We start from the raw sequence: 26,633 nt of genomic DNA, 5'->3' as shown, positions 1-26,633 counted from the left end.
AGTACTCCGGCAGAAACAGTCCAGCTGACCTCGGTCGATATATGGCAGAATTTAATGGGAGGCAAAATTTAAAACAAAGATAATAGTTTTTTAAATATTCAAATCCCAATTAATTTGTCCCCAGTAATAAGGCATTGCATGCGCCAAATTTCAGTGTTGGGAAACGTGAAATTTTGTGTTGGAAATGGTGGTATCTTGGTGTGTACACACTTGCTGCACTTTTGTTGACGTTTCAAGACTTTTAACGAATAACTCAAAACAAGGTAAAACCCAAAATCGATCCGTAAATCAAGCACTACAGGTGGACTTTGTGGTTTTTCTACTCATATCATTCGATTTTTTATCTTACCTTCGTATAAAAGGATATAACTTTTCGTCAAGTGTTCAACGCTGCAAAAGAAGACCTCATTGACCCGATAACGTATGTAAAATATATATGTATATATATTCATGATCTGTAATCTTATCCTGATGTCTTATTATCTACAGGCTTCTATTTGAATAAAAAGGATCTCTGTCATTAATAACGAGGATGGGTAGTGATTGGGACGAGATCAAGCGGCTGGCAGCCGACTTTCAGAAAGCGCAGCTTACGTCAACGTTGCAAAAGTAAGTAATTGCTGAAATCTAATCCTTATCGACTGCTTCATTTGTTTTGTCTCTTGTAAGGCTCTCGGAACGAAACTGTGTGGAGATTGTGACGCTTCTTCTGGAAAAACAACTCCTTGACGTGGTGTTCACCGTAGATGGAAAGGAGTACATTACGCCAGACCACTTGGAGCGAGAAATCCAGGACGAACTCTACGTTAACGGAGGTAGAGCTAATCTGGTGGAGGTCAGCAAAGCACTGAATGTGGACCTATCCCGTGTCGTCAGTCTGGCTGAACGGATTGCTGCCGAAAACCCGAGCATTCATCTTGAGCTAGGCCAGCTCATTGACGAGGAATACATCACTCACATCGCTCAGGAGATCAACGAGAAACTAGCTTTGAGAGGAGAGATCTCCATTTCGGAACTAGCTTCCCAATTCGATTTGCCTTCTGAATTCTTGCAGCATAAGGTGGTAGAGAAGCACCTGGGAAAGATCATCAAGGGACGGCAGGATACCACAAATCCGCGAGTGTTTTTCACTCAAGCCTATATTCAGCGCTGCAAGGCCAAGATTCGAGGAGCACTAGCGGCTATCACCCGGCCCACGAATGTTGCTGTGATTCTGCAGCAGATTGGTGTGCAGGAGAAAATCTTCCATTCGCTTCTAGATGAAATTGCTCCGGCCGGTCAGGTTACATCTAAGATGGCCAACGCCCAGTATGTGCCGCACGTTTATGCCAAAACGCAATCGGATTGGGTGAGCTCCTTCTATAAGCAAAACAGCTTCTTAGAGTACGATGCCATCCAAAAACTGGGCATATCCGACCCTAAAACTTACATAAGGAAGCAGTTTCCCAGCGAGGAGTTCCTCTTCCTAAAGCGCGTTGCCCTCGGTGCCAGACTGGTGGAGCTAACGGTGGTGACAGCCTTGAACGAGTGCAGTGCCACCAAGCAATATCTCGACCTTTCCAGCATTTTGCCTTCTAATCTGTCGGAGGAAGACATTGAGGAGGTGTTCGCTGCTATTATGGCCCAAAAGCAAAGCAACCCCAGCAACTTTGTGTACTTGGATAGCATTGGTCTGTACCTTCTTGTGATTTTATCGGATGTCGCCTAATTTATGTTTTCGTTTAGTCTTTTCGCAACCTTACCTCCAGCAGTTGGTCCAACCCTGCCAGGCTTTGGCCGAAACTCAGGCCAAGGCGGCCATCGACAGTGGTATTTACCAGCAGCATATCGTGGAAAAGACTTTGGCCCAGAAAGGAAACTCCTCGGCACAAGATCTGGAGGACGATGGCAAGGTAGATAAGCGCGATGAGCGAAGAAAGAAGGCTGCTTCTGGAAAAGCGGGTGGAGGAGCCCAGGGGCGAGAGACCAAGACAAAGTCCACTAAAAAGCATGCCAGGGGTAGGGCGGCAGCAGCTCAGAATGACAGTGACGACGATGAAGATGTGCATCAGAATACAAAAGGAGGCGGTGGTGGTGGCAATAAAAAGACTGTAAAGCCATTGGAACTTGTAAAGACTGCCGATATTGTGAAACTGATTACGGCCACCCTGGAGGAAGAAGGCCTCGAGCATCTGGCCAAATCCATAGCATCCCTATACACCAGGTAGGTCAAGAAATATAATAGTACTTCCACAGTTTTTTAATTTTATCTTAAATATTATTTAAAGCCAATTTAATCAAACGGCGCTGGCACGTGCGCAGGAGTTGTTCGAAGCCACACCACAGACCAATCGTCGCCAGACCCATGCTGCCATCCAAGATCGCATTAACACGCTGCTTGTCGATATTCGGCTCTACGAAAAAGGCCTTAAGCTTCTCCCTCAAGACACGCAAACCCAACTGGTCAAGTACTTGCTCAAATCCCTTGGAAATGATATCTGCAATGAACTATCACTGTACGTGGCCGCCGAGTGCAATCTGACTGTTAAAAATAGCAACTTGAATGTGGATCAACGTAACAAGTTGGCGCAGGAGTGCGATGCCCAATACCGCTCAGCTCTGTTGGAGCAAAATAAGGCCTTGAACAAGTCAATCGACGAATTCGAACTAGCCACGGAAGCTGTGCTTAAGGCCTGCAGTATGATTATCAAAAAAGTGGACAAGAAAAAGGACCGTCTCTTGATTGCCGACCACAAGAAGAAGCTGCAGGAACAGCTGCTAGAGTGTAACGATCCTGCGCTGCTACTGCATTTGGCTGCCTTGATCCTATTCACAACAATCAGCGGCTGTATCCTGCACGCTTCCGGAAAATTCGTCTCGGCCATTCTGCAACACATTCGCGGATCTTTAAGCGATCCTCAGAATGCGTTGCTTCTACGCTATCATGGTTTGTTTTGCTTCGATATTTTATCCTTTGTGCACTATTGATATTTATAATTTTGCAGATCTGGTCCTTCAAGTGCTGCAGTCAGCGGCAGACAGCAGCGAGTCCAAGATCGCCCACGAACAACTGCAAGCTATGCAAACGGAAGTCATTGACTTGGCGCAAAACTATAGCCGCGCATCCGTCTCCAAGGCTGATTAATTGACATTTAATTTCCCCCTTAATTCACCATGCATTTGAGCCATTGTATTTTCAAAGTAATTGGTTATGGTCCGCAGTCGATTGTGTAATTGTTAAATTTTCATAGTTTATAAATTGTTTTTATTATTGCTATGCATGAAAGTCGCCTAAATACAATCAGTAAATGTACAAAACGGTTGAGCATTAAAACAGAGTTCCCCACTTTATCACTTTGGTTTGGAGGTTTAAAAGTTAATAGAAAAACATTGTAGTAGATTGATTGGATTTCGATAAGCTCAAGCATCGATTTGTTGAAAATGTTGAGCGATTTGTATTTACCTAAGGGGATTCTTTTAGTTACTATATTTGCTAACAAACCGGACATTGTGCTTTTGATGAGTTCCAAAGCGAGTTGATAGGATTGAAATGTGTTCTGACAGTTAGTGGCGGTGGCTACTTTTTATAAACTATGAAGTCTTTGAAGAATTTGCTTGGCCTTATCGCTGGATTGTCTAAAAACAAAAAACAGAGAAAAGTTAGTTATGATTCTTACTAACAATTAGAATACTTACATAAAAACTGGATTGGTTGCATCACAGCCCTCTAACGTTTGCTTAATGTAATTAATAAAAAGCTCCAAGTTCTTAAGGGTATCACTGTTGGGTAATAGCCAAACCGTTGGAAGTGTATTTACAATGATATATGCCTTGTTGATGGCGTCGTTTGGGGTACAAACGCGCATGGCCAAAAGTAGGTAACGATTCAATAGAGCACTAATGGCCAATTCGCGCAAGTGCTTGTCAGCAAGGATGCCTTGCCAGCTAAGAAAGTTGCGGAACAATTTGAGCCCGCTGCAAAATTGGCGCTGGAAGAACGAGGTCTTGGCTTCTTGTACTCTGGAAATTATAGATTCAATTCAATTAGTGGTTCTATTGTTTATCCTTTTTCACACTTACTGCTTGGGAAAGATGGGTATAAACACATCATTTTCGAGGGCCAATCTCATGCGCTCCATAATGGATTCGAAGAGTTTGTTAAGCTGCTTGTTGGTTCCACTCAGAGGAAATTCTCGCCCCAGTCTATTAATAAAGCCCACCAGGCGTAGGGTTTGCGTGGTGGACAACGGATCCCAACTCTCCGTCACTAGAACTGAAATCAGATTCCAGGTTTATTATTAGAAATTGAACCATATTCGATGTGCTCACCTGTTAGTTTGGGCAACACAATTTTCTCGATTAACGCCGGCACCAAATTAACATCCGGATCGTTCTTTAATTGCTCCATTGTTTCTTCAGGTTGGCAGGCATATAACATACAGGCTTGATACCACCGCATATTCTCAATATCGGCGTATTCGTCCAGCATTGGTGACCATAACAGCATTTCGTGTCGGACAATTGGCGCCAAAACCTTAGGAAGGCACAAGCTAACGAATGCGTCCTGATACGAGGACATGTCCGTTTTCCGCCAAGCATAGAACTTCATTAAAATTAGTTCCACTTTACAGAAATCATCCGTGACGTCCTCGAAGGCCTCTAAAGATTGAGATTCAATTTGTGACGAGGCAGCCACACTTTGCTCCTGTTGCTGGTCGGGGATCTCGTCGTCGCTGGACATGCCGTCCAAGTGGGAGGCCAGGAGGTCGTTACGTTCGCGTTCGCATCTCCGGCGCGTCCGACGACCCTCCCTTTCCGCGGCGCGCCGGACTTGCTCTTCGTATTCGGGGGTTCGACGGGCAGCTGCTGAGATGGGTTCTGAAAAAAGCAATAATTTGAAAATTAGAATAATCTGAAACTAACAACTTCATGGTATATAATTACTTGAAGCCTCGGCGATTTCCTTTGCCTGATCTCGAACATCTTGACGTCTTCGATTCACCAAATATCGCTGATTCTTTCCGTATTGCTGCAGGGCCCTCTTCTCCAGATCGTTAATCAGTGGCGTTTTCTCGGCGAGGCAGTCGACCAAGTCGTTAACGTAGCACTTTACCTCCTGATAAAATTTGTACTTGGCCGCTGCTGCGGGAGCATTCTGTTGGCATTCCAATTGCTGGAGCTTCAAGGACTTGAGTTCTGAACTGATTCTGGCTATGCTGGCACTGTGATCCGCTGATCTTTCTTTAAGTTCAGCGAGTCGTGACTTGATGGCTTCGAAGATCTCCTGTGGCGTCCGCAATGAGGCGGGCTTTCCCTTTTCTTTTTTCGATTTGGAAGCTGCCCGAACTGCCGTGGCTAAATTGCTACGTTCCAAAGCGTTTTTGGCGTAAGCCTTTTCCAGCAGCGTGGAGGTAGACTGTGGTGGTGGAGGCTCAGAATCGTCCAGGCCACTACCGCCACTCGTCATGGATGGCTTTATCATGAAGCGGGAAAGCACCGTCTCGTGTTGGGCATGAACTAGCTGTGCACCTGTGACGCCTTTGCGAATCTGCTGATTCTCCCATTCGTTCATCTCGCGGTCAGAGTCCTCATCCGTGGCTGTGAAAAGGTAAATAAGTATTAAAAAAGGATAATCATAAACAAAAAAAACTGCATCTGCAACTGCCCAGGGTCGGACCGGTCCCCTCTACATACAATCATTTTCGACAGCATAGAATTGCTCGCGTCGCTCTTCTCTTTCCTTGCGTCCAGTTATGTCGTTCATGTCCATGCGCTCCTCGTCATCAGACTGGTCCCCTTCTACATCCTCACAAGGCAGGCGTGTACTGATTTTGGGTTGCTCTTTTGGCTCCTCGATGGGAATAAAGTCGCCGGCACCTGATTTGTTTTTTTGACAAAAGGGAGGTTAATTGGAGACTTAAATATTGAATAGGCCTTGGCATACCCTGCTCCCTAGCCCGCTGACGTCGCTTCCGGGCGGCGTGGATCATAGCTGCATCAGGTATAGAGCCGCTTTCCAACATTTGCTTCAGGTGCTCCGGCTTAGAGAAACGATGATGCGATTTGTCCTGGCCACCATCTTCGGATTGGTTATCTTCATCGCTCATGTCATCCCGTCCCGCACAGAGGGCAGCACGTCCGTTTAATATTCCCTCTGGAGTCTCTGATTTCTTTACCACTAGCTGGGGAACAAGGGAAGAGAGCATATTAATTGGGATCTTTCGAATCATTTTTATAAAATGAGAAAATGTTCATGCTGTTGGTAAAGACATGCAATCGTAATCGGTGTTGGATAAGATATGATTCAAGAACAGATACCCTAAATTGTGTAACGACTAATATACCTAATCACTTTCCATCACAGATTACTCTTAGTTAGAAAGGCAACCTAAGCGGTTATTTAACTATATAGAGTGTAAAGAGCTCTCTAATTGAAGCTACAACAACACAAACGCTATTAACATATATAGTTGCAAAATCATTGCTTCTAATCGCTCTAAGATAATGGTAATTTTAATTTCTGATGTTGAAATTTCGTTAAACGGTATATTGTGGAAGAAATTGAGTAATAATAACCTTACCACAAAGTCGTCTGTGCGTATTTCGGTTTGGATCATATGATTATCACTTTTTTTACTTTTACTCTGATCGCTGGCACCCTTGCTCCGGCCAATGCCAACATCTGAATGTGGATTGGCGTAACCCGAAGACGACTCTAAATGCTGTGTACTACCATTTTCGCCGCCGGCTTGCCCGCTGTTCTCCGCCCGTTCCTCGCGTTTCTTTTTTCGCCGCTCCTTGTCCATCATGCGCATCACTTTCTTGCTGTGCGACGACTTTCGCACTTGGAACACTTCGCCATCGTCCTCTGTAAGGATATAATGTGTGACTAAGTCTTCGGAGAAATTCAGGGGCTACTCACCGTCATCCGCAAAGCTGAGCAGAGCCTTCGGTTTGGTATCATCCTGTGTTTTTATTGGCTTTCGGCTCTTCTCTTTGTCCCGCTTCCCAGTGATAATGGGTGGCGAAGGCGCCTCCATTTCGGCGTCCGGATCCAGCGACGTCCCATCTCCGTCCTCGTCCACATTGCTGGAAAATACACGACGCTGGATTTTCTTTGGCTTACGAAAAAGCGACATTTTTATCCTAGTCTGGCAATTGTTTAATCAATGGAGTCGGAGAAAAGCCAATTTTGCAAAAGTTTCTTCTTCTTGGCTGCCTGAGTTAGAGATGACACCATGCCTTTGGTGTGTGCGTGAGCCTAAGGCACTCTAAGAAATTCGCTTTATATTTTGAATTTAAATTATTCTATTTAAATGATAATTTATCATTAAAACAAATTAATTTATAACATGCAGAACTAAAATAGGTACTTTTTGTATTCTTATTGAAATTTTAAAAGGTAAATGTTATTCCTCTTCTATCGTCAGTTTTCTTTAACATTTTCCAACACTGTTCAATACTGCTCATCACCAATCTCTGAATTCGGCGACCAAATCGAGTTTAAAAACAGACTGAAACTGTCGTTAGTTTGCTAGTGCCTAAAAAAGAATCTCAAAATGGGCCTTAAAGGTTGTGAAGTGCAGCTCGACAATCCTTGGAACACATACTATGCCGGGCAGACTCTCAACGGCCAGGTGAAATTCACATTCGACTCGCCGAAAAAAGTGCGAGGTGAGTCCAAAATTAAATATTTTTTTTGTGGATTGTTAATTAAAAACCAACTGTGTACTATTAGTCATGAAAGTGACGAAACCTCTGAAATAAGTTGTGAATAATTGTAGCTTAGGGAGCCGTAAAACAACTGCGTGACATATGCGTTTGGAAACGAGACTTAAATATTTTCATGATTACATTTGAGGCTACATTTGGCCGGTGCACCGCCCACGTAGTGGAGGAGGGGTTGTTAACGACCTTGTTTTTCACACCCAGGGGTTATTGAACCTTATCAAGAAATGCACTTTCTCCGATAACAGCATATAACTAACCAACAATACGACACAAAAGAAAGTATGCGACAATAGCTTTACAAAATGGAATTTGGAGGCCATCAAACATTGGGGCGATGCTGGCTGCTGACGGGCGATGATGTCATCCGCCGGCATTCCTATAGCAAGAGCGAGGGGCTTTTCATATTATTTATAGCTAGTTTTTGTGACGCAGTAGATTGTCATTCAATAAACCGAGACTCTTATTCCGCTCAGGCATCATCATTCGCTTCCTGGGCGAGGCCAACACGGAGTGGACCGAGGAGCGCTCGGTGACCAGCAGTGAGGGGAAGACAGAGAATGAGACAACCGTGCTAAAGGGTCATGAGGAGTACTTCAGGATTCAATACTATTTGTTGGGCGGAAAAAACAGTAAGTACATAATTATATATATTAAAATGAAGATATTTTAATGGATGTTGTTTTTATAGGCTCCGAAACGGAACTGCCGCCTGGCACCCACACTTACCCTTTCACCTGCGCCCTGCCGGCCACCTTGCCCTCCTCCTTCGAGGGTGAGTTCGGCCATGTGCGCTACACCATCAAGGTAACACTGGATCGGCCCTGGAAGTTTGATCAGGATATGAAGATGGCCTTTACTGTTATTGCCCCAGTTGACTTGAATCTCAATCCACGCGTCAAGGAGCCCTTTAAGCTGGAACTAGAGAAGTCTTTCTGCTGTTTCTGTTGTCGCTCGGGACCGCTGGCCGTAATTACGAGCATACCGCAGACAGGTTATGTTTCGGGGCAGATTCTGCCCATCACCTGCGAGGTGGATAATGCCAGCAATGTCAACCTTACTGCTGTTAAGTTCGAGCTTCGCAAACTCGTCACTTTCCACACAAACCAGCCACGTAGCGAAAAACGAGAGTCAAAGGTCATAATCGCCAATCTCAGTGTCGGCCCGGTCAACGGCAGCGAGAATCGTACGTTCACGCAGCAGCTGGAGATTCCGGCGTTACCGCCAACGAACCTTCTCAACTGTGGCATCATCGCCCTTGACTACGATCTGCATGTAGAATGTGATGTTAGTGGGCCACATAGAAATCTCACTGGCAAGGTGCCTATCACATTAGGCACTATTCCACTATCGGGCGTGAAGCCGCTGGGCCCGCCGGCCGTCCAGTCCGAAGATCCTTCGCTGGCACCTACTCAACCAGTAAGTCCGGCTAGTCCGCCGGCGGGTGATGGTGTTGGAGGAGCATTGGGCTGGAACGTAGCTGACAGCACCGGAGGAGGTGGCTCTTTGTATCCCAATATACGTAAGAATCAAATAATTAACAGAAACTAAAGAAACTTTAATGAAACTTTATTTTTTTTTTTATTCATTCAGCGCCCCCGCAGTTTGTGGAGACCCAGTACCGTGCACCGACCATTGCCGGACGTGATGACTCGGAGCACACTCAGATTATCGGCGACGGAAACTTTGCTCCTCGTTATCCAACCTTCCAGTTCAACAATGCTACAGCGCCGCCAGCGAATCACTAAAAGAATCTCCAAAGTAGACGCGCAATGATATTAAATTTTTTCATGATTATTGAATCACTATATTGAACTATCACTATATGGGTTTAACATGAGAGAAACCCTAATACTTTTACGGAAAGACTTATCTTTCCCTTTGTTATATTATTTTGCTTCGCATTTATACGAAAAAAGTTTCCCGTCCAAAATAATTGAATCTTAAAAATCGATTTGTGCGGAAAGGATGTGAAGAGATATTTATTATTTGCAAATTATTTGTTGGTTTTTAGGAAAAGTTTGTTTATTGCTTTTTTTTTAATATTATATAATTATTAAAGAAAAGAAAGTGAGCTCCATTGTTTCTACGGCCACGTAAAAAATGAGTAAAAATGCGCACAATTAGGCTAATTTTAAAATAGTATTTGGTTATATCAAATTCTGTGCTCAAAAATGTTTATTTTAAAATTTTGAATATGCCAGCAATAGTGCCTAAAACCAATATACGACACTTCTCGTAATAAAACACACTGAAGAAAGCAAAGTTGTTACGGGGCCACAAAATTTGAAGGCTTTGAAGGGCCCATGGCTTTGTTTAAAATGGGAGAACTCAACGGATATTAAAATGTGCGACTTGATTGTGAGAAAGTTGATTCGAGTTTCCCTTATTATGTTGGGACCAAAATTGGGGTAACCAGGATAATTGGCCGTTTTTTATTATTTCGGATTGGTCCTGGATTTGGCCTTTTCCTCGCGCATTTTCTTGCAATATTTCTCGAGTCGTTCCTTCCTTCTCTTAAGCCTGTCGCATTTGCATTTTTGTATAGCGGCCATTTTCTTGCACCGTTTCTTCAGAGCATCTGCCTTCTTTTTCTTTGATTTTAATTTCCTTCTGGCCATTAGTTTGCATTTGGCCACGATAGCCTCTTTCATTTTTTGGGCAGCGGTCTTTTTGACTTCCTTTCCGGGGGCAGGCTTTTCACCTTTCTCATTGGAAGATGGAGCCACTAGCGGTTTTGGCGTGATGTTATACTTTTTTTCTAGCTTCCGGCACAAGGCGTCCCTTTTTAACTTTTCGCACTGCTGTTCTAGCGCAAGTTCCATGCACTTTTTGTCAGCCCGTCTCTCTTCTTCCTCGGCGCAAGGATCCTTGTTGGCCAGCTTTTCGCATGCGTCTTCTTGAGCAAACTTTTTGCACAACTTCGAGAGGCGCTTTTGGGCACAAGGGTCGAGGGCGACTTCTTGATCGTATTCTTGGTCCTCCTTGGCGTACTGTGCCTTTCGCCGGGCTCTCTTTTCGGCCTCGATCTTTTCGCTGTAGGCCAGGCACATGGCCTCCTCGGCCAGCTCCTCGCACTTTTTCCGCTCGGCAGCCTCCTTGGCAGCTCTTTCGGCTGCGTCCTTATCGGCAGCCGCAGCAGCCGCCTTTTCGCATTCGGCCTGTTGCCTGGCGGCTTCGGCCCTTTCGGCTGCCAAGCGGCACTCCTCCATGGCTTCTATCTCCTGGCACTTCAGTATAGCCTTTCGGACCCTGGCCCGCTCGGCAGCCTCCTGGAGTACCTTTTGGACCTCCCTGGCCTTGCACATGGCCTCAGCCTCCATTTTTCTCCACTCTTCTTTAATCTCTTCCTCGGATAGTTTGGGCTGCTTGTTAGCTGCCTCTTCGGCCCGGCGACGCTCCTCCTCTTCAGCTCGCCTCTTTTCCTCCTCTTCCAGTCGTTTCTTCTCCTCCCTTTCGAATTTCTCGCAAGCCTCGCGAATCTCCTGGAGCCGGCAAGCCTGTTTTATGGCCTCGATCTTGGCCCGCTTCTCACATTCGAGGCGGTCAGCCATTTCCTGGCACTGTTTGTTAAGCTTGGCTATTTGCTCGTCCTCGGATAATTCCTTTTTTTTTTCCTTACACTTTTCATCGTTATCCTCATCATTTTCGTCTTTTTCATCGTCTTTAATAGTTCGTGAGATAAATATTATATATATTAAATTTGTTAATATAAATCTTATAACTTATTAAATCTTACCCTTATCTTTTTTCTCTTTCTCCTCCTTTTCATCTTGTTCATCTTTTTTTTCCTCCTTTTCACCCCTTGCCAACTTTATGCATTTGAGACAATTCTTAGCGAAATTATATTTCCGGCACTCTTCCGCCAAGGCCATTTCCTTGCACCTCCTTATTTGGGCATCTTTTTTGCATTTTTCCTTCAAGGCTGTTGTCTTGCAATCCTCGGCGAACTTTTCCTGCTTTTTCTTTTCGATGGCGTCGCAAAATGCATTCAGCTCCTTATCGTCGCCATCGCCGCCTTTTTTCCCGCCCCCACTTGCCATACACCGCCTGCCACCTTTCTTACCCTTTCCATGGCCTTTTTTGTTGCTGGACTTGCACGTTCCGCCATGGCTGGCTGTTTCTCGAAGGCTTTTGTGATTCATCAGCTCAAAACCGGGTATCTCTTCTTCCAGGAATCTTTGCTCCAAGCGCAGATCTCCCGGGAACGGCCTTCGCTCTGGATGAACGTCGACCGAGCCTTCGAGCTCCTGCACGCGTTCGTTCCCCTCCGAATGGCCTTCGCCCTGCTTAACTGCAGTCTTCCCAGGACGAATGTCAGGCAAGCAATCTGGTTTCGAGCTGACATCTAATAATAAATATTTGAATATCAGTTAAGAGAAGAAATAAATTGAATAAAACTAAAAAATCGATGCGAAATAAATGCACAATATATATATTTCTTTTAGTAACCCACCTGCCTGACATATTAAATCGCTTCGCAGCTTTAGCAGCTTTTGGTTATCCGCATCCGATTTTTTAACTGCTTTCCAGCGCCAGTCAATCTTGGCTAAAGTCCGGATACTCCTTGTTACCCGTGTCCGTCCGCCCGAAGTGCGGCAGTAAGCCAGCGGAAAGCGGCTCAGTGCCAATGAGGCCCGTTTTAACATCTTTACTTAGCTTAATTTGGAATATGGTTAATTTTGATATCGAAATGTTAACATGAAATTTTGAAACTAAAGTGATATAGCTAAGATAATGGAAAGGCTAAGAAAATTGTGGCACCGTTTCGGCCATTACAATTTCGGAACTAAAATCCAAATGTATGTCTATTTCCAATAATTTGTATATTAAATGACGTTAATTCCATAGCAAGGGATAAAATGGAGCCTACTGACCAAAACTGAAAAGGGAACCCATTTTTAGATATTATCTAAAAAGTGGGTGAAAAGTTGAAGTTTTGGTGACTCACTGGCTTGACCCTTCGAATTTGATTTTTCTTTTAAGATACAATATGTTACGCATAAGAAAAATATGTTTTTTCTATATATTGCGAAAAAATATAAGCCAAATATGGCGCATGAAATAGTAAGCAAGAGCGCCAAATATACATCTTCAGAACGTATACGTGATATTAAGTATACGCAGAGTGAGACAAATAATAGAAGACTATTATAAGGGAATAATAAGTTTGGAAAAATGGCTAATAATGGAAAAATGCAACAAATAAAAACTCATTAATGCTTTAACCGTTATCTGTGTAATTGGCCATGATATGAATGTCATTTAAACTATGAATTTTAAATATATTTCGAACTCATCGCCATTACAATATTTCAGTCTCTAAATTCTCTATAAACTTATTAGATCACTTTTTCTATTCTTTTCTAATTTTTTTATCCAAATATTTGGATTTAAATTTCTATTCAAAATTCTAAATTATATAAACAATTGTTTCAGTATGTCGACGGCAACCGCGATGGCTTTACGAAAGTACTCAAGACTTTGTTTGCAAGCCACAAAGCGCCTGTTCGCACCCGCATCTAGTGTAAGTTCGAATCAGTATGGCGGTCTCTCCGAGCAGCAAAAAGTCTTGCGCCGATTTCACCCGTCCAAGAAAGGCGACCAGGATGTCTCAAAGATCCTGCCCAATTGGAAAAAAGAAATATTTTACCGAGCCGGTAAGTGATACCTCTAGTATCCATATCCCTATCAACCTTTCTTTAAATGTTGAAATTTCCCAGGTTTCGAATTAAATCATGTCCCAAAACCCACGACTCTGGAGGTAGTACCAAAAACGCTCCTGGCCTCGAAGCAGTTCCTTAAGGATCTAGAGTTGGGACAGGTGACATGTATGGCAAAAAAAGGAGGTGGCGAGGACAAGAAATGTGCCGAATTGGAACTCAAAAAGAAATGTGCCGAAATGAAGAAAAAGAAAGCCTGTAAAGGAGGGAAAAAGGGTGGCAAAAAGGGAAAATGTGCAAAAAAAGTCAACTGCAAAGAAGTGGAACTGAAAAGGAAATGTAAGGACTTGGCCAACAGGAGCAAGTGCAAAGGAACAAAAATGAGTAGAAAAGACAAAAAGCTGAAAAAAGAATGCCAAGAGTTGGAGGCCAAGAAGCAATGCGAAAAGATGGAGGCCAAGAGGAAATGTGAAGAACAGGCGGCCAAAAAGAAATGCGAAGAAATGGCGGCCAAAAAGAAATGTGCAGAAATGGCCAAAAAAGAGAAAGAAGAGAAAATGAAGAAGAAATGCCAGGAAATGGAAATGAAAAAGAAATGCAAGAAAATGGCCGACGAGAAGAAAAAAGATGGAAAAGATGGAAAGAAGTGCTGAAAGTCCTGTAAAGTCTGACATATAATTGTTTATATAATAAACTAAGTTTGGTTCTCATTGGTTTCAAACATAAAATTTCTTTAATTATGGGATTTTAATTAGCAGAGCAATTTAAGAGTTCAGGGATTGTTGAAATATGGGCATAGATTGGGCACATGAATATTACCAGAAGAGTAGGTATCAATGAGGATATTCTGAGGCATGATAGTTATTTTTATCCGTTTTAAATTATTTAATATCATAAGCCATGATTTAAACGTCAACAACAGCAGGGCCCAATGCCTCCGTCATATGAATATTTGTGAAATTATCTTTGAACATAAAAGTTCTTAGATTCCACAAAAAAAAATTATTATTTTTTTTTAATTTCGGCATGCTTCAATTCTAAATTAGTTGTCAAATTTTGAAATTGTGTTTACAGTGTCGCTATGTCATCGCGAACCGCTTTCTCTTTAGGAAAGTACTCGAAATTATGTTTTCGTGCCACAAAACGTCTATTTCATCCTTCAACATGCATGTATCCCAAGCCCCTTCAACAACAGATACGAATCCTCCGAAAACCCCATGATTCGCAAAAGAAGGATCAAAATGGCATTCAAATGTCGCCCTGTCTACCCAAGCTTTTTACTTTCCCTGGTGGTAAGTTGAAGACTCCTGTTTAGTCAGACATATTAAATCTGTTCTTTTTCCAGAACTTGTCTGGAAGACAGCGGTACCCGAGGTCCGAACTCCGAACATACTTGAAGGACAAGATGCTTATCTGAAGGATCTCAAGGTACAACAGCCAACTTGCTCAAAAAAATGCGGCGGTGGCGATGATTTGAAGAAAAAATGCGAAGCACTAGCTGCTAAAGACAAATGCGCCAAGCCCAAAAAAAAGAAAAAAAATGTAGTTTGTGAGAAAGGTGGCAAATCAGAATTGGAAAAGAAATGCTATGCATTTGCCAGGTTAAAAAAATGCAGAAAGTTGAATACCAATGACGAAGGTAAAAGCAAGAAAGAAAAGGATGTCAAATCAAAGAAATCCAAAGGAAAGGACGAAAAGTGCAAGGGCAAAAAGGATAAGGAGACCATAGAAAAAGAGATGTGCGCAAAATTGGCCCAGGAGGCCAAATGCAAAAAAATGGCCGAACAGGCCAAAAAGGCTAAAAAGGGCAAGGATTCAAAGTCGAAGGAAAAATTAAAGTGAATTGAATTGGAAAGTATATATATACAAGAAATTGGCGGACAAATAGAGAAAGAGTGGTAAGAAGTGCTAGGCTGCTGTCTAGTACTTCAGTTTTGCGGCATTTATTAGTTTGACAGTCAAAATATTGTAATTTTTTTAAATAAACTTTAACCTTTTTAATTTGAAACACAAATGTTGCTTTCCTTACGTGGACCACAGTACGTATTAGTTAACATCCAGTATGTTTCATAATTCTGGAGCTTAAAATAAAATACTCATTCATACCGAGATCAATCAATCTGGGTCTATCTTTGTGACCTAAAACTATCTTTCGAGAGTTTCTAGCATAAATTTTAGAAACTAGAATTATTAACTTATTCCAATTCAGAAATATGCAGTGAAAAATGTAACTAAGATTATACAATTTTTTTTTAATTTTTTTTTTTTTACGTTTATACAATTTATTAAAAGGTTGCCGCGTCTCTTAGCACTTCTTGTTTTTGTCCTTATCAGCAAGTTTCTTGCACTTCTTCTTCATTTCCATAGCCTTGCATTTCTTCTTCAGCTGGTCAGCCTTCCCTTTGCCCTTCTTGCCTTTACCTTTGCATTTGTTTTTCTCATTCATCTTTTTGCATTTTTCTTTCATGGCCAATTCCTTGCATTTTTTCTTTTGCTTATCTGCCTCCGCTTTTTTGGCCATTTTCTTACATTTTTTCTTCATCTCCATCTCCTTGCACTTCTTTTTTAGTTTGGCGTCTTTATCGCCCTTTTTGCATTTGTCCTTTTTAGCCATCTTTTTGCATTTGTCTTTTTCAGCCATCTTTTTGCATTTTTTCTTCATTTCCATTTCTTTACATTTCTTTTCCATATCCTTTTCACCACCTTTTTTCCCACATTTGTTTCCCTTTTTCTTTTTTAAACTGGCGCATTTCTTTTTCATTTCCATTTCGGCGCATTTTTTCTTCATATCGTCGCCACCTCCACACTTTCCCTTGCAGGTTATCTTCTGGACCTCCAGATCTTTGATGAACTGTTCCTGTGTTTGGGGATTTTTCTTTGGGGCATTTTCGGGTATGGTTTTTATGTGGTGAGGTCCTATTCGAAATTTTCCATACATTTTTAAGAATTCACACATGAGCCCTAATCTATACTTACCATCTGGGTAAATGAATTCTTTCAGAATTCTTGGTAGATTTTGGTGAACATCGGGAACGTCTTTGGAAGAGTCCAATCTTCGCAGGACTCTTTGCTGTTGCAGAAACCCAGCCAAATGATTGAAACGAACACAGGCTATTGGTTGGAAGAAGTGCTTAGTACTACGGACACAAAGGCTCGAAAATTTTCCTAAGGCAAATACCGAGCGCGGCGACATATTTACACTATATCCAATTTTAGAAAAGTAACGAAAAAAATTTTGTTAAAAATTTCCAAAATAAAAAAGGAATTAAAATGTAGCTATACAAATTTTGAACTGTTCCGTGCCAATGAAAGTTGTAGACTGAATAATAGATGAAAGGCTCTTGACCACAACGGAATTTCGACGACAAGTCCGAATTTCATGGCCTACTGTGGTCTTAACCACAGCCTACCTCGCAGATTTTTTATGTATTTTCTAACAATATTTGGTAGCCAAAAAGTTCGACTTCAAACTTTCAACACATCCTTGTTTCCATTACTTTATTTTTACTCACATCGATATACCCCTTTCGAATACTACAAAATTGCATCGAAGGACATCGAAGGAACGATGGCTCTATCTTGGCCAATTTCCATCCGATCCTTAAGCGGAATACCTTAAACAATTTCTGGACCGATTCACTATCAAATTTTATCAAAGATTCTTTATTCTTGAGCGGAATACCTTCATCGATTTGGAGACCGATTCTCTACCAATTTCTATCAAAACCTGGAAACAAAATATTTTTTGGATTTTTTTTCAAATTTTTTGGGACATGCCCTTTAAAATGTGGAAATCCATGGGAAGGACAATATGGCCCACAACGATGACTGTATCTTTGCCAGTATTCATCCTATTCCTGAGCGGAATACCTTAAACGATTTTTGGATCGATTATTCTTCATTCAACACAAAAATCTAAGAACAAAATATTAAGTTTTCCTTTCTTGTCTTTTCCCCCATTAGATGCCTCTGGATGGTTACGTTGTGACAAATTTTTTAAAATAGTTATTAGTTGCATATTTATATTTATGTTTTTTAACCTTGGCTAACATTTTTAACTTTGCCGTTGAGTATTTTCCAAGCAATGAACTGTTATCAAACTGGCATTGGGGTTAAAACTGCCAATAGTCCAATAAACCAGTCTAAGAAATTGGAGTGATTCCATTACCAACATTTGGGGTATTGTTTATATGTGTCATAGGTGTTTTGGCTATTTCTCAGGGCAGATACTAACAATTCGCCAAAATTTCAACTACTAATAACCATAAAAAAAGAATTGAGATTAAAATGCGATAATGGAATTCACGGTTATTTGTTCAAAAAATCATAACCAAAAACAACCAATTATGGCTTGACAACTGATAAGTTTTTGGGGAATACTATATAAGCCTTCGGGCCGCTTACGATTTGGCAAAATATAAACGTAAGTGAAAGAAAATGAAACTCTTCAAGACTGCTCTCATTTTGGCAATCAGTTCCTTTTGCCTTTTGGGCGAATTGGAAGCCCACGGCATGATGTTGAGCCCTGTGAGCCGATCCTCGCGATGGCGTTACGATTCTTCAGCTCCCACAAATTATGACGATAGTGGAGTTTACTGTGGCGGATTCTGGGTAGGTTCTATACAAATTTAAATACAGAATGGGTCTTTAAAAAGTTTTATACCATGATTATTTTCAGAAACAAACCGAAAACGATGGTCAATGTGGTCTGTGTGGTGATGATTGGAGTCTGGAGCAGCCGCGTCCCAATGAGTTGGGTGGAAAATATGGCAGTGGAGTGATTGTACAGACCTTCACTGGCACCACCAATGCTGAAATTAATGTAAAAATCACTGCCAACCATCTCGGTTACTTCAGCTTCCACCTCTGCAATATAGACGAACAGGGAAGCGAATCGGAAGAATGTTTCAATCAGTATCCCCTGAAATTCACCGATGATACCTTAAAGTACTACATTAACTCCACAACTGGAGATATTCCGGTAACCGTTCAACTGCCCTCTAGTCTAAACTGCATCCACTGTGTCCTGAGGTGGACCTACACGGCTGGTAACAACTGGGGCGTTTGTGAGGATGGAACGGGAGCTATGGGCTGCGGAGCTCAGGAAACTTTTAAGAACTGTGCGGATATTAGTGTACTTTCCTCAGCCAGAAGTATTTTCCACGAACTGCCTGTAGAGGTGCAGGATGTAGTTTAGAAAGACTGGTAATTTTTTTAGTCCTAAAGCTATGTTAATCTCAATAAATTATATTTATTATAAAAAAAATTAGTTTTATTTCTGGTGCTGACCTTTTCATATGGTCTGTTTGGGGGAAAATTACTCATACGCCCCGTGTTCCGAATTTCACTTCCATTGTCAAGCTAGTTAATTATGTTAACATGCATTTTAAAAATATTTTGTTTTATGATAAAATCGAAATTTAAATTAGATGTTAAATGTTAAATTTAAAAAAAGATAAAATCAATCCCAAGTACTCAGACAACAGTGCGTATGAGTGATATGAGTGAACTCCAAAACCATTTTCCCATACCAAAAAACCAATGTACAAAACTTTTCGTTTTATGAATGTATATTTTTCATTTATTCAATAAATTTATCATCATATATATATTTTTATTTATACATATATTTATGTATGGGTTTTATCCAAGTGGTTTTGTGTATGGGTGTCGATTGTTGCTGTCATGGGCTGACCGCCATGACAAATTAAATTCTTTGCTTCCATAGCCCCTATCTCAGACACTTTCTTTAGATGAGTAATTACTATAATCTTTGTTAACACTATCCTGTATATGGTTTTGTATTTGTATATTGTATTGTAATATTCATAATTTGTCGTAAGTGTTTTGTGGCTTACAAAATATGTTTCACAATAACTGGCTTATTAGTTAACTTCTTTGTTAATATTTTACAAAGCCTTGAATTTAATTGCAAATAATATATTGGGAAATTTCACTACAAACCGAAGATTCGCTTTATATATTTAGAATTGTGCAATCAATCATTAAGACTTAAGAATAATTTTTTTTGGGTTCCGTTTAACTTTTAACAATTAACTAAACAAACCGCAAACAACATTTTGTAACCTCGATTGCCACTAGAGATGTCATCAATCAGATTTATGTAGATATATATATTTTTAGCTCTAATTTTTGAGGGGGTTCTCAGCTACGATAAAATGCCCTCCTCGATTAAAAACTATAAAAAACACACGCTCCCTTATCATCAAAATGTGCGAATCGCTCACAACTGAATTACGAGAGTTTTGTACCCTTTTTCTTTCATTGGGTTTCGTTTCTAAATCTCCTCCTATTCATTTTAAAAGCATTTTAAAATACAGTAATGCCTTTCGACAAAAATAGATGTATATATATGTATGTGGGAGGAGGAGGCCTTTTCGCTGATTTTTTAGCTTCTCTACCAAATATTTTGTTATAAAAGCACCTTATAAATGTATACGTACTTGCAAAGTTTTTCATCCTATTCACTTGCCTCACTTGTATATATAGCTAAATAGTTCATCTTTTATTTTTAATTTGTTCAAAAATTGTTTTTAACATTATACAACTCTATCTGTATTTTTTGTTTTATTTAATACCTGAATTTTAGAATTTTGTATCCGAAACGCCGTTTTTGTTTGTGTGATTTCTGACTGAGATTGTTTCCCATTTTGTTATCATTCTTTTAATTGCCAAAGGTTCTTTTTTTGTATAGTAATTCCTGTTAATTTTCCGTTTTCTGTGTTTAATTTTCATAGTCCGAAAGGATTGTTGCCAAAAATGTTTATTTGGTGGATGCACCATCAATTTATTATAAATTTTATAACTTTGTGCATGGTGGTGAGGTGTTTTTTTTTAAATAAAGAAAAGTTCAGTGTGCTCTTTTTGCCTACAATGAAGTTCAGTAATTTGTTGTAATTTGCTTATAAACTTGGTTTTATTTTTGTTTTTATTTGTTTTTTTTTTAACATTAACACTCTACAGTTACGATCTTTTACTTTTTATCATATAAAATTTCGTTTGTTCACTAATTAATACAAATAACTAATAGGTAATTATCAACTAAACATCATAAAAAAAAACTATAATTAAGTTACAATTAAACACAAAACTAAAAAATTTAAAACAGCTATATGAGTGAGTTTTAATTTTACAAATCAGTTGTTCTTTAAACCTTCCATCCACTAAGAATTAACCTAAATGGAGGTGCCATTTATTTATTTCATTTAATGTTAATTATTGCGTGTTTTGAAAGGATCGCGTTAACTATCATATGATTATTGTTTACTATTTGATTAAATTTTTTTTGCTTTCAAGAGTTTTTGAATTTTTATTGATTATATATAATTTTTTGAAACTGCTGCCCCTTTGGGTAAAAATTAAATTAAATTTTTGATCTGTGACTGGCATGTTTGGGGAGAAAAGGCAAAGAAATACTTAAATTTAGAAGACACAAATTGGGGACAACATTTAATAATTAACAATTCACGAAGTACAGATTTTTCAAACGAATTGCAGTCACATAATAAAATCATAGCTTAATAAAATCAATTTATAACTAAATGTAATTCAACCGAATGATAAAATATATTAAATAAAATATTGCAGCAACAGTGGAAGACAGTTAGTTCTTTCATTCTCTCTCTTATATCTTTCAAATCTTGTCTGTAATAAATTTGTTTTCAATTATATTCTTGTTTGATGGTTTATTTTTCGGTGTGTGTGTGTGTACAATTTAAAAACAGGCTAATATATAATAAAATTTTAAAAATATATAAATATAAATTATAATTCAATTAGACAACAGTGTAAAAAGCCAATTAAAAGAAATTTACATACAATTTAAAAAGGGTCTTGTCTTCTCACAATCTGGGAGAACAAAACGAAGGCAAACAGTTTAAAAGCATTTTAGGTGTGTGCGAGTGGGTGGGGGTGTTAGTTTGGGGGTTTGTTTTTTAGGGGATTTGTTCTCTTTTAAAAAATGTATGACTAAATATACAATACAACTACAGTTCATTTCAAGTTTCTTGATGTGTTTTTTTTTTTATACAATTCTTTGCATTTGCTTGTGCTTAATACACTTCAAAATTAATGTGCAATTTAAGTTAAAGCTTAACCTCTATTTCCTTAGCTCTTCCCTTTTGTTAGTTGCATTTTAGCCTGTAAATAAAACCTAATTTTTAACGCGGGGATTATACAATGTATATTATAATGTATGTATGCATTCATGCATGTACTTCATGTGTGCTTCAAAAGTTTCAATTTTTCTTCAAAATTTCCTCCTCACTTATTTCAACTTGTATTGTATGTGTGGGTGGTTGCTCATGCTTCTGATTTATTAAGCGCTTTAATAAATTCATTCGTAATCAGTATCGCATATCTACTTTCAAATTACTTTGATTTCATGTATATTGTATATGCCTATTGAAATTATAAAATTTATCTGTATCTGTTTTCTATTTTCTGGCGTTAATTCGCGTTACAAGTTGCAATTAATAATAAAAACTAGTTGACATGCATCTCATGCATGACCTTTAGCTAAGTGTGAGCTTGTCAGCATCTCCTTGTTGTTTCTGTTTGTTGTGAGTGTGCGTTGCTGCAATTCTTCCCTCTTGTTGCTGTCGTTTACTGTCCATAAGTAAATTTTGTCACTTGCAGCAAACAATTTAATTTCTTGTCCTGGTTGCCACAGTCGATCCTCCCCATTCTACTTGTACTTGGCATCACAATCCATTCATTTTCCCACAACATGTGACTTTTGTTGCTCGGCATGTGGGTGTGATTGGTGCGCACCTGTAGTTTAGTAATATTGAAAAACATCTTTACAATGTTTTCATTAGGAAATTGAAACTAAATTAAAAAGCAAATAAAAGTAGAACTTATTTTAAGTGGATTTCACAGTTAACAGAAATCTTATAAACTTTTTTCTCAAAGAAAAAAAATCTCAATAGATCAGACTGGAGGAAAGTACCTGCTGTGGTGGGTGGTGCATTGGTTGCCTGGGCACTTAGGCCACCGCTACTTAGAGCTGTCAGGTTGGCGTCGGACGGGGTGTTGGGACCGGCCGAGTGCGGTGTGCAGGATGCCTGGCCAAGCAGTTTCTGGCGTACTTCCCGGATCTTCAACTGCAAATCTTGTTTGCGAGGAAACACATCAATGTGCCTGATCTGTAATATAATAAATAATAATTATATAACTCTACCTTCCATTTCTAGCTAAATAACTAACCTGAAAGGCAATGGTAGCCTGGGCAGACGGGAAGTTACCGTACTCTGCAAACAGCTTCATGACCAGGTTGCGACGGGTCTCCAGCACCTTGCGATGTCCCTTTTCGCTGGCATCGGATCGAGCGCTCTGCAGTGGTGTCTTCGGGGTGCGTGGAGAGCGACCCGTCTGATCGGAACTCTCCAGTTCTGAAAGGATATTATGAATCAATCAGATTCCTCCAATCAGAGATCATGTTAGACTTACCCTTTAACTCATTGGTAAAATCAGGGCCAAAGAAGCGCTGAGTAGTGGTGGGTGGTGCTGAAGCTGGCTCGTCAATAGAATCGTCCTCACTCACTAAAGGATGCAATCAAAGGATAATGAGTTTAGGAATAAATACATATTTTGTCTGTTAACTCACTTAGCTTCTGCACCGGTGGCGGAGCAGTGTTCTTTTTCCGGTAATTGGTGCCGTAGACTCGCGGCGAAGATGGCACAGCTATGGCACTGGGCGACTGACAGTCCTCCGGCTGGAATTGGGGCAGGGCCTTGTACTTCTTCTCAAAGTCCACCTGTTTGAGAACACTACTGCAAATGGATGGGATTTTAATGTTATATCCTTTTGGGAAGAGCTTCCTTCAACTCTTACTTGTTCATCTCGTCGTTCTTCTTCTTAAGGGCCGCAGCTGTCGATCCTGGCGTTCCCTTCATGGGAGATTTGGGCGTTTGGGTGCTGGTGACGGAGCTGGTGGTCGGCGTCAGAGGCAGTTGCTCGTCGCTGTTGGGCGTGGTCGTTGAGGAGGTGGGTGTGGGCAGGGCCGAGCTGAGACTACTGTTGTTCACATGCCCGATGATGGGGGACGAGGTCTCCATCACCGTGGGCGAGTGCATCTTCCGGCCGATGTGCTGGCCATTGCTGGCTCCCAGATTGCCGGAAAACGACACATTGTTCTCCGACTTGCTTTGCGCTGAAATGGTTGCAGAATTCTTTTAGTAATTCTTCCTTCCTAGTAAGGATCTGTAACTTACATAGATTCTTGCGCCGCTGAAGCGGAGCTCGTCCCAACTGAGCCGGTGTCGGAGCCAGTATGAACTGCTGGCCATCCGCATCCATGTCACTCTCATCGCCACCACTAGCTGACGCTGCCGCGGCAGAACCTCCACCACCCATGCCGCCCTCCATGCCCCGTTCCGGTGGCGCACTCATGAGGTATGTGGCCGATTTCGGTGTGGAAGGCATGGACTTGTAGGACGGCGAGCTGGCCGGTGGCTCGGCACTATGGCTGGGCGCATATCCGTGCAACAGCATTGTGGGCTGGGCACTGACCGGCGGTGGTAGGGTAAGTCCGTTGTGGTTCTTGAAGATGTAGTTGCCCGGGGCGAAGGCATCCAGCTGCAGTTGTTCGAGGCTCGGTGTGCCCGGTTGATGGGAACGCTGGAGCAATTGATACTGCAAGCAAGTGGATAGTTAATCAAGGGAGCTGAAACCTGGTTTCTTTACTTACGGGATTGCTCATGGCGAAGAACACCTTCTGTCCGGGCGTTGGACCACCTCCCATTATTTGAGCTGGCGCCGAGGCGGGCGGCGTGGCGATGCTGGCCGGATGACCCAATCCCATGGCCGCCGGCGACGAGGGAACACACGCCTGATGGGCAGCTGCGGAGCAAGAATTGGAATTGGATGATGAACAGGGTGTAGTGCTAGGGTTGATCATAACAATAGTGGCGTCACTGCCACTGCTGGTCCCTCCAGCAGAATGACTGGAGGTGGATGCCCCCACTGCCGGGGCAGCTGTGGGTGTTATGGTTAGTTCGTTGGCATTGGTACTACTATGATTTGTGGCCGACGCCTTGGTCAGAACCGTGAGAGTGGCGGCTCCGGCTTGAGATGTAGCTACTGATCCTGCCGCCGATGTGGCTGCCGTCAGGATGCGGGCATTGGTTGGCAATGTAATCTTGTTGCAAGCGTTGATGCTGATGAAGGACACGGGTCTGAGGGTGGCTGCTCCTGTCACGGGAGTCACGGCTGCATGCTGCTGGTTGTACGAGTTCACATCGGTGATGAGTAGCATTGTGGCGGGCTGGCCACTTGCAACCTGCTCCTTCTTTGTCGGCAGGCGCTCCTGGCCTTCCTCCCGCTCCGCATCGTCCTCATCATCCTCGACCTCCTCGTCCTGGCCGTGCAGTGTGTCCAGAACTAAGGCATCGTATAGGATTGCAGCTCGTCCTGTTCCTTTGTTTATTTTACTTCCGCCGCCTCCTTCTTTCAGGGTGAGCAGTTTTCGTATTATGGGCGTGGCATTATTGTTCGTATTGCATGTTATTGTTGTAGGTTGTTGTTTTTGATGTTGTTGTTGTTGTTGTTGTTGGTGTTGTGTGGGAAAATTGGAAAATTTATTAGGGGCTTCGTTAGTGGCTGGACTGGATGATGAGACTGTGACGGATGATGGGGCAACGGTGGCTATCACTGGTGAGCTCTGAACCTTCTGTTTGAAAAACAATGGCGGCGGTGTGTTGTGTGGATGGGAGTGTTGTGTTGGATGCTGTTGCGTTCGTATGATGGTGAAGTGATTGATGGTGGGCGTGGGCACGCGGGTGATCACCGTCGGCGGTGTCTCGACGCGTCGCTGGTGGAGATGCTTCAGCTGCTGGTGCGGCGAGTTGGCCGGCTGCAGCGGTGTCAGGGAGCGGACAATGGTGAACTGTTTCCGCTTGATCGGCGCCACAATGGTGGCTGTGGCCACTGGCGGCGGGGTGGGATTAGGTGTCACCGCTGCCTTTGGTACAGGATACTGAGCCATGTCATCGAAGCCGGCACTGGCATTGACACTGGCCAGCTCCTGCATGAACTGTTCATCGTCCTCGTCATCGTCGTCCTCCTCCTCCTCCTCCTCCTCTTCCTCTTCGTCATCATTCACGCAGTGCTCCTCCAAGTGATCTCTTTCCTCCAAAACGGAGCTATCTGCTTCCTTGGTCCCTTTGGTGGTTTCTTGGTCTTATGGTTATAGTTTGGAGTGATTGTTTATCGAATGAATGAATGAGGGGGCGTGTGTTAGTGGTGTGTGAGAGAAAGTTTGAAAGAAATAGAGAGAAACATGGTTGTGGTTATGCAAAAGCCTCTTGTGAACTCGCGACTCGTGAGTGTGGAAAGGAGGAGCAGCTGGAGCGATCAATGCAAATGATGATAATGTCTCAATTTCTGATTCTATTCTTTGGTTGCCAACTTAGGAAGGAACTCAAAACTCAACTCAAAACCAAATCATACTGGGAATCAAACCAATCAAATCATAGTAGAAGTAGTGCCAATTCGAACTTCTAAACAAAAAACAACTTAAAATTATCACAAAAGTAACAAAATAATATAAAATAACTAAGTAAGGGTAAGGTTTAGTCCAAAGTATCATACTCTTCCAATCACTCACCTCTCAGATCGGTCGGACTCGGGTGGGGATGATGCATCGGGTAGTGGAACTGCTTCTGACTCAAAGCCGTCGCCGTTGGCACATTGAAGTTGAAGATGGCACCCACCCCGCTGCTACCTGGTGGCTGGGAGCCAACCACGCCGCCCGGTCCAGCGGACACGGAGCCACCGTTCAGCTTGTAGGGCGATGGCGGCTCCTGCTTAATGTCCTCCTGCTTGATATGTGCCTGCAGACCGGCAGAGTCCTCCGGCTTGCCACTGCCGCCCTTGGGGCTAATGGGCATCGACTTGAAGGCGCCGCCTGCAAAGGAAGGCAAACAAAGAGGCACTTGTTTAGTACTGGTTGCCTAGCCAGAGGATAGCAGGGTTTTCTCGCCTGTTGGTTGGAATGGTGTTACACCGATTGGGTTCTTGGGACTAGTGTACTTCTTGTAGATGGACATCGAGGGATATGACAGCATGGTGTTCTCCAGCACCGAGTGGGCCTTGATGGCCTTCGGCTTGAGGGTGATCTCCCGATCGCTTCCGCCGGCCAGTGGTGCGCCCATGGCCTGGCCATTGGCACCGGATGTGCTGTGCTCCTCCGGCTGGCGCTGAAATTCAATATAAATTGTTGATAAATAAATTGAAGGTTT

At 42.0% G+C, this 26,633-nt stretch overlaps 9 protein-coding genes across 20 annotated transcripts in view; 5 read left to right on the top strand and 4 right to left on the bottom strand.

The window, feature by feature from the left end:
* The first annotated feature begins 121 nt into the window (after window positions 1–121).
* LOC6500112 (E3 UFM1-protein ligase 1 homolog) lies at window positions 122–3,317 on the top strand. The gene is made up of 7 exons (XM_032450011.2): window positions 122–263; window positions 363–421; window positions 490–609; window positions 670–1,670; window positions 1,726–2,203; window positions 2,268–2,926; window positions 2,985–3,317. The coding sequence occupies exons 3-7, from the start codon at window positions 533–535 to the stop codon at window positions 3,122–3,124; spliced, it is 2,355 nt and encodes a 784-aa protein (XP_032305902.1). The 5' UTR covers window positions 122–263; window positions 363–421; window positions 490–532; the 3' UTR covers window positions 3,125–3,317.
* LOC6500429 (PAX3- and PAX7-binding protein 1) lies at window positions 3,222–7,246 on the bottom strand. 3 transcript variants are annotated; one of them, XM_032450009.2, is made up of 9 exons: window positions 6,902–7,246; window positions 6,561–6,847; window positions 5,924–6,161; window positions 5,674–5,856; window positions 4,924–5,577; window positions 4,309–4,857; window positions 4,060–4,252; window positions 3,676–3,999; window positions 3,222–3,615 (listed from the first exon to the last, which is right to left on the bottom strand). In XM_032450009.2, exons 1-9 carry the CDS (start codon window positions 7,116–7,118, stop codon window positions 3,564–3,566), a joined length of 2,697 nt encoding a protein of 898 aa, XP_032305900.1. In that variant the 5' UTR covers window positions 7,119–7,246; the 3' UTR covers window positions 3,222–3,563. The 3 variants fall into 3 exon arrangements, with proteins under 3 accessions (XP_032305900.1, XP_044570120.1, XP_032305901.1); XM_044714185.1 differs by lacking the exon at window positions 6,902–7,246 and having other exon boundaries at window positions 6,556–6,694; XM_032450010.2 differs by lacking the exons at window positions 3,222–3,615; window positions 3,676–3,999; window positions 4,060–4,252; ... (1 more) ...; window positions 4,924–5,577; window positions 5,674–5,856 and having other exon boundaries at window positions 6,009–6,161; window positions 6,556–6,847; window positions 6,902–7,244.
* A 189-nt stretch (window positions 7,247–7,435) lies between these two features.
* On the top strand, window positions 7,436–10,072 carry LOC6500113 (arrestin domain-containing protein 17). Its single transcript, XM_001953163.4, has 4 exons — window positions 7,436–7,653; window positions 8,184–8,339; window positions 8,399–9,229; window positions 9,301–10,072. Exons 1-4 carry the CDS (start codon window positions 7,539–7,541, stop codon window positions 9,453–9,455), a joined length of 1,257 nt encoding a protein of 418 aa, XP_001953198.1. The 5' UTR covers window positions 7,436–7,538; the 3' UTR covers window positions 9,456–10,072.
* LOC26514446 (axoneme-associated protein mst101(2)) lies at window positions 9,831–12,526 on the bottom strand. The gene is made up of 3 exons (XM_014911803.3): window positions 12,164–12,526; window positions 11,447–12,055; window positions 9,831–11,371 (listed from the first exon to the last, which is right to left on the bottom strand). The coding sequence occupies exons 1-3, from the start codon at window positions 12,354–12,356 to the stop codon at window positions 10,146–10,148; spliced, it is 2,028 nt and encodes a 675-aa protein (XP_014767289.1). The 5' UTR covers window positions 12,357–12,526; the 3' UTR covers window positions 9,831–10,145.
* Window positions 12,527–13,014: 488 nt separating this feature from the next.
* On the top strand, window positions 13,015–14,107 carry LOC116654589 (axoneme-associated protein mst101(1)-like). The gene is made up of 2 exons (XM_032450012.2): window positions 13,015–13,367; window positions 13,431–14,107. Exons 1-2 carry the CDS (start codon window positions 13,148–13,150, stop codon window positions 14,021–14,023), a joined length of 813 nt encoding a protein of 270 aa, XP_032305903.1. The 5' UTR covers window positions 13,015–13,147; the 3' UTR covers window positions 14,024–14,107.
* A 188-nt stretch (window positions 14,108–14,295) lies between these two features.
* On the top strand, window positions 14,296–16,277 carry LOC6500115 (axoneme-associated protein mst101(3)). Its single transcript, XM_001953161.4, has 2 exons — window positions 14,296–14,662; window positions 14,716–16,277. The coding sequence occupies exons 1-2, from the start codon at window positions 14,452–14,454 to the stop codon at window positions 15,210–15,212; spliced, it is 708 nt and encodes a 235-aa protein (XP_001953196.2). The 5' UTR covers window positions 14,296–14,451; the 3' UTR covers window positions 15,213–16,277.
* On the bottom strand, window positions 15,603–16,705 carry LOC26513910 (sperm-specific protein Don juan). Its single transcript, XM_014911741.3, has 2 exons — window positions 16,347–16,705; window positions 15,603–16,286 (listed from the first exon to the last, which is right to left on the bottom strand). The coding sequence occupies exons 1-2, from the start codon at window positions 16,561–16,563 to the stop codon at window positions 15,676–15,678; spliced, it is 828 nt and encodes a 275-aa protein (XP_014767227.1). The 5' UTR covers window positions 16,564–16,705; the 3' UTR covers window positions 15,603–15,675.
* Window positions 16,706–17,785: 1,080 nt separating this feature from the next.
* Window positions 17,786–20,325, top strand: LOC6500116. Its single transcript, XM_001953160.3, has 2 exons — window positions 17,786–17,981; window positions 18,049–20,325. Exons 1-2 carry the CDS (start codon window positions 17,808–17,810, stop codon window positions 18,565–18,567), a joined length of 693 nt encoding a protein of 230 aa, XP_001953195.1. The 5' UTR covers window positions 17,786–17,807; the 3' UTR covers window positions 18,568–20,325.
* Window positions 20,326–21,049: 724 nt separating this feature from the next.
* The window catches only part of LOC6500428 (putative transcription factor capicua), a 36,593-nt gene continuing 31,009 nt past the window's right edge, over window positions 21,050–26,633 (bottom strand). For 4 of the 10 annotated variants that reach the window (XM_032449781.2, XM_032449785.2, XM_032449782.2 and 1 more), the window contains 10 exons: window positions 26,375–26,591; window positions 26,000–26,299; window positions 24,083–25,572; window positions 23,607–24,027; window positions 23,227–23,545; window positions 22,999–23,165; window positions 22,842–22,934; window positions 22,599–22,783; window positions 22,342–22,537; window positions 21,050–22,163 (listed from right to left, as the gene is read on the bottom strand). In XM_032449781.2, coding sequence (XP_032305672.1) covers window positions 22,105–22,163; window positions 22,342–22,537; window positions 22,599–22,783; window positions 22,842–22,934; window positions 22,999–23,165; window positions 23,227–23,545; window positions 23,607–24,027; window positions 24,083–25,572; window positions 26,000–26,299; window positions 26,375–26,591 — 3,447 coding nt within the window. In that variant the 3' untranslated portion in view covers window positions 21,050–22,104. Of the gene's footprint in view, window positions 22,221–22,341; window positions 22,538–22,598; window positions 22,784–22,841; window positions 22,935–22,998; window positions 23,166–23,226; window positions 23,546–23,606; window positions 24,028–24,082; window positions 25,573–25,999; window positions 26,300–26,374; window positions 26,592–26,633 lie in introns of all 10 variants that reach the window. The other 6 variants (XM_032449786.2, XM_032449789.2, XM_032449787.2 and 3 more) reach the window with 4 other exon arrangements.

This window comes from Drosophila ananassae, chromosome 2L (genome assembly GCF_017639315.1).
Source record: "Drosophila ananassae strain 14024-0371.13 chromosome 2L, ASM1763931v2, whole genome shotgun sequence".
Taxonomy (NCBI): domain Eukaryota; kingdom Metazoa; phylum Arthropoda; class Insecta; order Diptera; family Drosophilidae; genus Drosophila; species Drosophila ananassae.
This window is presented reverse-complemented; position numbering and strand designations above follow the sequence as displayed.

Bases quoted from the DNA above. Each gene is read 5' to 3' on its own strand.
- LOC116654589 (XM_032450012.2), top strand. From the start codon at position 13,148: ATGTCGACGGCAACCGCGATGGCTTTACGAAAGTACTCAAGACTTTGT. The intron at 13,368-13,430 runs GTAAGTGATACC...GAAATTTCCCAG, and splicing joins AGAAATATTTTACCGAGCCG to GTTTCGAATTAAATCATGTC.
- LOC6500429 (XM_032450009.2), bottom strand. From the start codon at position 7,118: ATGTCGCTTTTTCGTAAGCCAAAGAAAATCCAGCGTCGTGTATTTTCC. The intron at 4,858-4,923 runs GTAATTATATAC...TGCTTTTTTCAG, and splicing joins GGAAATCGCCGAGGCTTCAA to AACCCATCTCAGCAGCTGCC. The intron at 3,616-3,675 runs GTAAGTATTCTA...TTTTGTTTTTAG, and splicing joins GCAACCAATCCAGTTTTTAT to ACAATCCAGCGATAAGGCCA.
- LOC6500112 (XM_032450011.2), top strand. From the start codon at position 533: ATGGGTAGTGATTGGGACGAGATCAAGCGGCTGGCAGCCGACTTTCAG. The intron at 1,671-1,725 runs GTCTGTACCTTC...GTTTTCGTTTAG, and splicing joins TGTGTACTTGGATAGCATTG to TCTTTTCGCAACCTTACCTC. The intron at 2,927-2,984 runs GTTTGTTTTGCT...ATAATTTTGCAG, and splicing joins GTTGCTTCTACGCTATCATG to ATCTGGTCCTTCAAGTGCTG.
- LOC26514446 (XM_014911803.3), bottom strand. From the start codon at position 12,356: ATGTTAAAACGGGCCTCATTGGCACTGAGCCGCTTTCCGCTGGCTTAC. The intron at 12,056-12,163 runs GTGGGTTACTAA...ATTTATTATTAG, and splicing joins CGATTTAATATGTCAGGCAG to ATGTCAGCTCGAAACCAGAT. The intron at 11,372-11,446 runs GTAAGATTTAAT...GAACTATTAAAG, and splicing joins GAAAGAGAAAAAAGATAAGG to ACGATGAAAAAGACGAAAAT.
- LOC6500116 (XM_001953160.3), top strand. From the start codon at position 17,808: ATGAAACTCTTCAAGACTGCTCTCATTTTGGCAATCAGTTCCTTTTGC. The intron at 17,982-18,048 runs GTAGGTTCTATA...GATTATTTTCAG, and splicing joins TTTACTGTGGCGGATTCTGG to AAACAAACCGAAAACGATGG.
- LOC26513910 (XM_014911741.3), bottom strand. From the start codon at position 16,563: ATGTCGCCGCGCTCGGTATTTGCCTTAGGAAAATTTTCGAGCCTTTGT. The intron at 16,287-16,346 runs GTAAGTATAGAT...AATTTCGAATAG, and splicing joins AGAATTCATTTACCCAGATG to GACCTCACCACATAAAAACC.
- LOC6500113 (XM_001953163.4), top strand. From the start codon at position 7,539: ATGGGCCTTAAAGGTTGTGAAGTGCAGCTCGACAATCCTTGGAACACA. The intron at 7,654-8,183 runs GTGAGTCCAAAA...TATTCCGCTCAG, and splicing joins CTCGCCGAAAAAAGTGCGAG to GCATCATCATTCGCTTCCTG. The intron at 8,340-8,398 runs GTAAGTACATAA...TTGTTTTTATAG, and splicing joins TTTGTTGGGCGGAAAAAACA to GCTCCGAAACGGAACTGCCG.
- LOC6500115 (XM_001953161.4), top strand. From the start codon at position 14,452: ATGTCATCGCGAACCGCTTTCTCTTTAGGAAAGTACTCGAAATTATGT. The intron at 14,663-14,715 runs GTAAGTTGAAGA...TTCTTTTTCCAG, and splicing joins GCTTTTTACTTTCCCTGGTG to AACTTGTCTGGAAGACAGCG.